General features: G+C 43.0%; 1 protein-coding gene across 1 annotated transcript; it reads right to left on the minus strand.

Annotated features, from left to right (window-relative positions):
• Positions 1 to 28: 28 nt before the first annotated feature.
• On the minus strand, positions 29 to 9,264 carry gspt1 (G1 to S phase transition 1). Its single transcript, XM_012838953.3, has 14 exons — positions 8,811 to 9,264; positions 7,824 to 7,865; positions 6,543 to 6,782; positions 6,364 to 6,397; positions 5,537 to 5,614; positions 5,064 to 5,244; positions 4,196 to 4,350; positions 3,891 to 4,031; positions 3,702 to 3,795; positions 2,306 to 2,386; positions 1,807 to 1,980; positions 1,233 to 1,322; positions 943 to 1,111; positions 29 to 626 (listed from the first exon to the last, which is right to left on the minus strand). Exons 1-14 carry the CDS (start codon positions 8,977 to 8,979, stop codon positions 574 to 576), a joined length of 1,701 nt encoding a protein of 566 aa, XP_012694407.1. The 5' UTR covers positions 8,980 to 9,264; the 3' UTR covers positions 29 to 573.
• Between the last annotated feature and the right edge of the window lie 1,042 nt (positions 9,265 to 10,306).

Genomic DNA, 10,306 nt, shown 5'->3' on the forward strand with positions numbered 1-10,306 from the left:
GAGTCAATAACTCAAACACATGCCAATGTGAAATTTGAGTTCTTTTATAATTCCATACTTTATTTTCACTGCAGCTTTAGGTCAACACAGGCCATAACAGTGGAAGTGTCCAAATCATTTCAGGGCAAGAAGAGCTGAATGGACACGTGTCCTTCATATCAGCATATTTTTTTCTTAAGTGCATTAAGTACTTCGGATAAATTGTAACTGTAGGCTGAACAGTCTGAATTAAAATTCTGCAAGATCTCTTTCTGCCTTTCCAAAAGGCAGAGAGAATTTCACCTACTTTTAAAATGTTAGAGTTGTGATCGGCTGACCCAGGATAGTTGGGCTACATGAGTGGCATAGCTGAGCTCTCAATATGAGAAAGCTGACACACTGTACTTTTCCTTATTACTGTTCTTCTTAAAAACGTCAATCAGCTCCTTTAGTCAAATATGATTTTTGTAGTGTTAAAATTGCTCCTCGGCAGGTAGATAGTGCGGAACAGAGGATGGCTACAGAGGACTGTAGGCTAGGATACCATCCTTCTCTGTCCCAGAGTGCACAAGGGGACAGTCCAGCAACTCCACATTAGTCCTTCTCAGGCACCAGCTTCAGAACCTTGCCAATGGCAATAGTCTTGCCTACGAGAGAAGACAGTTGTATTTAGATTTTGTATACTTCAAATGATTTCACACAAAATAGATGTTTTGATCTTGTGCAACAACCTAACTTCATGAAAGCAACCAAACTGACACCATTAGTTATTATGTCTTTCTGTTCAAGGTGACTTTTCAAACATTTGCCATAGTGACATGAACAACAATTTCTAAAGGCTGCATCTGTCCAGTCCATCATTCGTGACACAATTACAGGTACAACACAGTCTCATGACTGTCAGTAGCAGTTGAAGAGGACTGACAACATACAGCCTTTAGCCAGGCGGGGGCGCCGCCTTACCTTCATCCCTCAGCGTGAAGCGACCCATTTGAGGGAAGTCTTTGAAGGTCTCTAGGCAGATGGTGCCCGCTGCCCTCAGCCGGGCGATGCACACCTGGTCCTGCTTGACAAAGCGGGGTCGCGTCTTGCTCTTCTCGCCTGTCTTTTTGTCCACCAGACATATTAAGGCCTAGGGGTAGATGGAGCGACAACGCATACATTAAGGTGACGTGGGTAACTACCCCAACTACTCCTGCATGCCTCAGTGAAACGAGGATTTGAATGTGTGATGCTGATCCAGAGACACGTACCGAGATCTGCACCTCCTCGATGCAAGTGTGGATGTGAAGAACTGCATTGTAGCCTGGGCATATGATGGATTTGTGTTCAATGATGACAATCTAAAAAATGTAATAAAAAAAAATATATAACAACCATTAAAAAGTACATCAACTGTTTGCATCCTACTCTACGTTCAGATTACAGAGACAGACACAAACATGGTCGTTTTTGACAGGTACTAGGTACAAATGCGACTCACTTTACAAATGTCATTCACTTAATATGTGGCCCAAACTTTCCATTTTCTGCTTACTTCGTCTGATACATGTGTATTATACACTGAACTTTGATGACTACAGGAAGGTGCATTTCAACGCACAATAATAACTTTTGTCACATATGTGAATCATCAAGGCAGAGAGATCAGACTTGAACAGAAAGCTGACATTGAACATTTAGCCTTTTCGTATGAATGGAGCCCCGGAATGTGACAGGGAACAAATCTGCACACTACTAGGAAGGAGTATTAGTAAGGAACTCAGAGTTTAATCTGTCTAGGGGTGAACGGTCACATGTTTCAGCTGTGGCCTACGGCCTTGGTACCTGGGCATCAAAGGTCCTCCCTGTGTGGCAGACGTTCTCAGCGTTGCATAGGATGAAGCCAGGCAGGATCTCCTCCTCTTCTATGCCCTTGAGCCGCAGCTTGAGGTTCTCGCCGGGCATGGCGTCGTCCGTCTCGATGTCATCCGAGAGCAGACTCAGGACCTCTACGGTGTGCTGCCGAGACAGGACAGCGGTCTTCAGTAACATTACCTCAGCCACAGACAAGCTACTGCCTCGGCTGCTTAACAAACACCTCAGGTAAAGCAGAAACTTAAAACAGGCACATGACTGCAGTGGCTAATTATACTCTTAATAGTCAGGTTTCCTCTGTGCTTCACCTTTTAACACAAATGTGAAGACGTTCGGGATTTCTGCGTTAATGTTTCCAGTTGTGGGAAATCCTATGTTGAGTGTTTTTAAACAAATTACAATGTCTAGCTTCACCGAAAGTGTCTGGTAAACGATAAAAAACGAACGGTAAGCGTAAGCATCACCTTACCCTGTTTGGCATCATGACAAGTTGTTGTGCTTTGCAAATGACGCCGGACTCTAGTTTCCCCAGGATCACGGTTCCCATGTCCTACACATGAACACAGATGGAACAGAGGGCTCGCATTACAGACAAGGACTATCAACAAACCAGCACTATGGTTGACAGGAGATAGCAGGCACATATAAGATGTCCATCTTCCATGTAACTGTTCCCTTGTGTCAACAGTCGCTGGCGTTCGTGTGAGGAACGAATAAGCTGAAAGAAAAGTAATATTTACTTCAAACGGGCAGAAATGGCCAGATGAACTAACAATAAGCCACTGCAACATGCAAATTTGACATTCCAGAACATTCATATTCTCATCTTCTTAATTAATTTCAAGATGTGCTTCTCCAGGCCTGCCGTGCCATGTCTTTACATAACTCTTTTTGAACCTGCTCTTTTATTTATTCATCCTGATGACTCGTTGAATTAATTAGTGAAGTCCGAGTGGTCCGAGTCAAAGAGCCGACTGGGATTATTTCTTTCTGAACATGCCCTTTCTACCCCCACATCACATGTGGTGAGACACTGGTAACTTCAAAGAGCTGTGGGTCATGCCCCATGCCACATGCTCGTAAAAGAGTGAGGCCCAATGTCATAATCCTCTTACTGTCCAACGATAGGCCTGGTGTAATAATTATGATAACCATCACATCAGACATCCAATGAGTGTGGTTAGCAAAGAGGAGTGAGGAGAGAGTCATTTTGAATGATAACAAATATTTGTGTCGATATCCCACCTCACAGCCAATGTGACACACAGCCAGTCTTCAACATGGCTGACATAAGAGTGTGGATATGTTTTGACACGCTAACCGTCAGTGTTGCAGACAACATAAACAGGGTCCTATTAACTTGACCTCAATCCCATTACTTCTGCTGCATGCAGGGCCTAGTCTGAGCTTCTTGGTTTCATAACTCAACGTCTCTGTTATACAACACAGCAGACACAGGGGGAGGGTGGGCGGCAGAGCCAGAAAGAGAGAGAAAAGGAGGAGAGAAAGAAAGCAAGAGAGCGAGAGAGAAGGCAAAAGAGAGAAATTTGCATCTCATTTGGACCGAAGATTCATTTAAACACAGCCCAGACACAACAATACTTAATATGCAGTGAGCATGTACAGAGTACCGAAAAATGGGATGAAATATTCTTCTGGCAGTGCATATTAGGGGAGAGCTTGGAAGCTGAATCAGCTAAACCCATGTTGGCGCTCGACTTCAGGCTGCACTGAACCAGGTACAAACTAACTATTACACAAACCTTTGACATGATTGCACTGATTGACCCTCAGGCCTTTTAAGAGCACACGTTTAGGTTAGCCTCACAATGCTAGGTGTGACTGCCAAGAGAGGATAAGCTTACCTTGTATTTGTCTACTATAGGTAATCTAACAGGCCCATCTAGTGATCTGGTGAAGCTTGGCAAACTGTCCAGATGAGGAATGAATGGTAATCCCCTGTGAATAAAAAAAAAATAAAGTTTTTACACAACTGCTTCCAAAAAATGATTATTCCAACAGTGTGCTTGAGGAGGATAAGTAGGAGCACTTACGTGTACCAGGGACAGAGTTCACAGGGGTCTTTGAGGTTGGCTCCAGTAAGCCCTGAACAGGGCATGAAGTGGATATCCTTTTTGGGGTTGAAGCCCACCTTCTTTAGAAATGGCACTAATTTCTCTTTGCATTCCTCATACCTGCAGGAGGTGGGGGGTACATTCATTGATACTGTATGCCTTTTTTGTATTTGGTCCATTTGAAAAGCTAAATTCAAGCAGCTAATTCAAGAACCAGGTCAGGCTGGCCTGAATAGCCACGTGTTTGAGCCAAGTTGACATATTTTGCTCACTGTAAGCCTCACCTCTCTAAACTCCAGTTCACCGTGGGGTCGTCCATTTTGTTGATGAGGACGATCAGGTGCTTGACTCCTGCCGTCTTGGCCAGCATGGCGTGCTCGCGTGTTTGACCCCCCTTCTCGAAGCCCGTCTCGAACTCACCTTTCCGGCCAGAGATCACCTAACGAACAAACAGACCAGCAGCAGCAGCTGAGTCAACATGACTCTGTGATGGGCAAGACCCCAAAAAATACAATCCAGAAAACACTTTCTACCCAGCCAAAATGTCTCTACACTGAAACGTTTTAGAGTTCCTTCATACATTTTAAAAGCTCTTTCTGAAAACATTCTTCCCTGTGAATATACAAAACAGCTGAGGCTCAGCCACCAGATGGCTTCATTAACAATAACAGTTTAGGAGCTCCAGAGTGTGCTTGTGCAGTCTAAATAAACAGGGCTGATAACAGCGCTTGACTGATAACAGTGCTGTTAACGGCACGTAATGATTCTACGAAGACCGGTTTATGGCGATTCAATAATAGTGGCAATAAATAGGGGTCAGAAATGTAACTGGCTTTCTAGAAGGAAACAAATTAACACCATAGACACACCTGTTCATGGCACGTCACTCTGCCTGCTCTATCTAGCCTGTTCTTCTCTTTTTCCACTCCATCCTCTCTTTCTCCAAACCATGCGGATCTCCTGCCACAGCCCATTTCTCAGCGAGCTAAATAAGCTGTAAACGTTCTGCAACACTGCACAGGCATTTCTCAGGGCAGTCCCGCCAGCTGACAGGACCCATCAAAAAGCCTCTGAGCTCATCTCACTGCGACTCGGTCGCCTCTGCAGAGTTACGGAGCGACCGCAGGCAGGAGGCTGCTTGGAGGGGCTCACCAGGACTGCCAAGTCAGCTTGTGACGCTCCGCCAATCATGTTGGGCACGAAGCTTTTATGGCCGGGCGCGTCCAGGATGGTAAAGTGCTTGTCCTCCGTCTCAAAGTAGGCCCGGCCCACCTCCACGGTCTTCCCCTTGTCCCTCTCCTCCTGATTGGTGTCCAGGGCCCAGGAGAGGTACCTGTGAGGGTGCAAGAGAGGTCACTGAATGGATTCCCTTAGAGGAAGGCACCAACGATTAAGATTACGAATGAATTTGTTCATTCATTGAGAAGTTCAATACAAATGCTACAGCATTTATGCAATTTGTTTTCACAAAGAAATGGCTTATATATATAACAACAGAAAGCAAACCAGCACAAATCAGGGAACAGTTTCCATTGTCGCCCAACTGCACACGCACATTGTAACGAATGAAAATGGAAGAGCGGAGTCAAATTGAGAGAAATTTCTCCAGTGCAAATAATGCTCACCAAGTCTCTCTGTTCTTCTCTTTGGCCTCTTTCTCGTACTTCTCTAAAGTTCTCTTTTCCACCATCCCTGTTAAATACCTAGAGGAGAATTGGAGAAAATGTCTGAATATACCTCACCTTGAACACAACAGATAAATACATAAGGCAATAATTTCATAGGGCACCACCAACAGGCTTGTGCAGTGAGAAAAGTCAGGGATACCCATATTTGCTTGACAAAAAGCAGGGTGCAATCAAGCATAAATGGGTTGAGTAATTAGTGGATGTGGCAATAAAGTTATTCTTCCAGGCAATCACAATGATTCAACCATACCTTATTAACGTTCACACAGTAATTGTTCTACAGTAGAGCAAACAACAAAATCCCGGTCGCTAACCGAGTGGTTTACATTAGAGGAGACAGAGGTTCTTGTGCATGAAATCAGAAATTAGAAGTTTCACAGAAAAAGGTGCTGCTTTGAAGAACTGCTTTGGGAACTCCCAAGTCTGTGCACAGACACACCCCAGGATTGTGCTGACCTACCCATGTTTTCCCTTAGAATCTTACTCATGTTATGGAATTAGCTAAATGATTTTGCCAAGTTATGAAATTAGCTTTAGGTCATGCGTGTTGGACATCGCGTGTTGCCAGCCACGTTGCTAATCAATAACATAAGGGTTCTAAAGTTGTTGTACGTTTTGCAGGTTTTGCTGAAGGGAGAGTAAATGGGCCAAACATTTATTAATATGCATTTATTGATTTGCAAACGTATATATAAATGTAAATTACTAACTATAGTAGGAGGTGCTATACTCCTTTACTGTAAGAACAATACATCGTGACTCACATGATCTGTCCTCCGATGGTTGATTTCCCAGCATCTATTCAGGAGAGCAGAAGGGACACACACATTAACACACATGGTAACTGCATATTAACCACACAGCAGATTCAAAAATGACATTTTGTCCACACGTGGCGTCAGATGTTGTGCCAGACTGTTCAGCACCCCTAACGAAACCTCACCTACGTGACCAATGAACACCACATTGACGTGCTCCTTCTTAGGGGCGTCAGGCTTTGGGGGGGGTGGCTTCAGGATGGGCAGCTCCTCTTCCTCCTCCAGGTCCTCCTGGCCCTCGTCCGACTCAGGGTCAGGGTCCCTGCTCTCCGCTTGGGGCCCGCCTCCCGGCTCCTCCTCATCCGGCTTCACCTTCTCCTCCCACGTCTCCTCCGCACCGGCGTCTGTCTCTCCATTCTCCACCGCTGCTCAAAGGAACACAGGAAAAAACACAAATATACATTTTACAACTAAAATGCCCTGTAAATTGGTTAAGATACTATGAAACACACACACACACCACTTCTATGGTTTAATCTGAGACACTTTAGCGTTCACATCCACTCAGTATTAAATATTCAGTGCTGCAGAATTGGAACTGTAATGCACCAAATTCATGTTGTCAATGAGTGGAGGAAATGAGATCTACAGCCACAGGACTGAGTAGGTGAAGTAGATGTTATGAACAGGGCCCCTATTCAAGTTAGAGCACAGAGTATTTTGTCACAATCTATGAAAACAGCAGCATAATCTCATGATTGAAAACTCCCTCTAAAGCAGAAAATAAACAGAGCACTAAGGGACTCATCTGAGGAATTAGGCACTCCACTGACCACTCACAAAACCCCCTTTCTTCAGCTCACTTGCTATTAACAACCAGCTAGAGTACATTATTTTGATGGTCACTACTGGACTCAAGATTTGCCCTCAAGCTGAAATTGGTTCAATGAAAACCATTTAGGCAATGCTACTACATTAACACCAAACACACATTAATGAAATAAGGGTTTGAGAACATAACCACATATTTATTTAATGTGACATATACAAAGGCAATCAGTCAGAACATGAGCTACATTGTCAATGTATTCTAGAATCCAAGCAGGTGGATCACTGCACATTATCAACATTACTGTGGTGATCTCCCTTAACAAGTGCTTGGGTCTTCTGCCAAGCTGTAGTGGCACTGTGGAGTGTAGAGTTAAATAAGGCTTGTAACATGAGTGGATGGGGGCCATCCACTCAGGCTAGTTTTAAACTGCTCTGATTGGCATGTATGTGGCTGCCAGACCAACAGGAGGACACCAGCATGCTAACCCACGTGCTGGACAGAGAGCAATGAGCTATATCATTTGATCAAAGGCACACAAAAAGTATGTTATGTTATTATGATATGGACAGTGAGCTGGAGATCAACACCTTACAATTGTCATAACAAAAACCTACTAAACACTCAAAAGTCTTACCAACAATGTCTGAAACTTCCTTGTTAGCAGCTACATCTGCACCTAATGGAAAGACAAAGGAGATACACGAAAGGAGTAACAGTAAAGCGTTAGATTTTGGTGGAGGGAGCTTGACATTGTGCTTGTCTTCACATTACAGAGATTAGAGGCTGTATTACTTGTAGAAGAAAAGGAGTGTGTTGATACTGATGACGCACACTACAGGCCTAACGTTAATCCTAATATAATTCAATGGCCATAGAAGTACTGCTGCATAAAAACCTAATCAAAACTAGATCAACATATTGACAGCAACGTGGAGGACGGTAAGTTCTTCTTATAATCACAAGGTGGCACACCATTAGGCCAACAGAGGGCTTTTGTGACAGGCAAAGAAAATGGGTAGATAAACATGTGCGCACGTTTGACGACACTCCAGTTTACAGCTGCAGTGATGACAACCTCCCACAATACCAAGTGAAGCCTGAGATGAATACGTCGCATTTACACAAAATAAAAATATGTTGAACAAATTAACCTGTTAGCCTGCCTGGCTGACTAACCTAACCAAATTCTGAATCAAAGCCAACTGCTGCAACGCTGATCATGAAGTTGCCAGCTAATATACTAACTTACGTTAGCTACTATACTCACTTAACTCAAACATATTTTTTTAATTTTCGTATGACACCTAGAGTTACTAAATTTAACGCATCGGTGTTTGTGACAACAGCCTGAGCTGTAGACGCTCCGTTTTCTGTCATCTGCTAAGAGTTGGCTGGTTGACATTGGCTAGCAGTAGCTAACTAGCCAGCTAGCTAACAGTAACTTCAAACCCAAACCTACCAACAACTGTGGCAGACATGACATGACATATCATCCATCATCACATCTCTATAATTATCACGGCGTATTTGGATAGCTGATTGGTAAAATTATGCGACAATGTAAACACTGTGTTGAAAAAACTGTCGAGTCTGTGTTTTTTCCTTCGCCACATGAACTTACCGTCAGATACGGGATTTACCGAAGGCCCTCCCTGAAAAAAGCTCGGTACAAACACTGCTGCATTTACATTGAAGCCAGTGAAAGAAGCCTGTGGTTCTGCGTCCACTGCTGGGGCCTCGACATCGTCCTCCTGTTCCCAGGAATCAGGGGCTGTGTCTTGAGGGTCCATTACGAGCTTTTAGCCAGCTAGTTATTGTTGCTTCACTAATGCAGTGTAAGCTGGCTATCGCTAGCTAGCTTGCTAGCTAAGTACTTTGTGTTTAGGTCTGTAAGCAGTTATCGACAAGGTTAGCCACAACTATAAAAATATCCAACTGTTCGTATGGCGTTTCCAAAAGGAGGCGCGGCTGTTCGGTGTGTTGTTTTAGTTAGATGCACAGGCACCGGTATCTCACTGCTCCATCAACCAAAGAGACGTGGACCTGAATCCTGCACAGACGCAACGCAACTCCTCGTGTATGCGATCGATGGCATTCAGTGATGGATTCTGGGAAATGTGGTTTATATTCCTTCATAACACAAGGAATGATATTGTTTACTGGACACTAAAAGTATCTGTTTTGTTTTATTATCGTAGAAATAATCTCATGTGAATTAATGTGGATGTCCAAAGGGAAATTAACTTTTACTTAAATTTCCATTAAAAGTACTAGTATTTTATGTGTAGCTTAGGCTATTTTTTAATTTGATGATTTGATATTTTGTCTGCCTCTGTGAAGCACTTTGTAACATTGATTTTGAAAAGTGCTATATAAATAAAGATTATGATTATGATTATGATTGTGATGGTGATGAGGATGACGATTATTATTATTATTATTGACGGACCTGACAGAGCTATTTGGACAAATGTTTCAGGAGGGTCCAAAAGACAAGAATTTCAGTGATAATGGGTTATATTTTGGAAGACACAAGATGTTGTATATTTTGCTGACACATGACATTATATAAAAACGCAGCGTGAAACTGACTGGGTAGAAAGAGACTCAGTGCGAATAAAATCAAAATACTGCTGCTATGCACATTAGCGTGCTGCATCTCAAGAACGGAAACGAACTATCCTTATGAGTGTGACTAGGATTCAAGAAAGGTTTCGCGAAAATAGACTGTAATTAGGATATTCCCACTAAAAAAACATAAGAAATGAGTTTAACTTAAGCCAAGTCGAATTTTAAGATGTCAAATTCTTTACCTTAAAATAAACTGCCCTATAGGCCTGGACTACTACCTGATCCAAGTTATGGTAGCTTAATGTCACATAATAAGTCTCACATGCCCTTGTTTACCACCAGAGGTCGTCAGCCACTGATTACGTTTTAATGTTAGAATTGTTTTATCAGTCCTTCTGAAGGACATTTTCATGGCTTATTTTATAATGTCAGACATTGTCAGACATTTTATGATGCGAACATGGTTATTCGTCTACTGGTAAATAGTTCCTTAGGCGACAACATGGGCATGATTGCAAATTAAAGTGAGTGGATCAGTAGTCCTCA

This window comes from Clupea harengus, chromosome 23 (assembly GCF_900700415.2).
Source record: "Clupea harengus chromosome 23, Ch_v2.0.2, whole genome shotgun sequence".
Lineage (NCBI taxonomy): Eukaryota > Metazoa > Chordata > Actinopteri > Clupeiformes > Clupeidae > Clupea > Clupea harengus.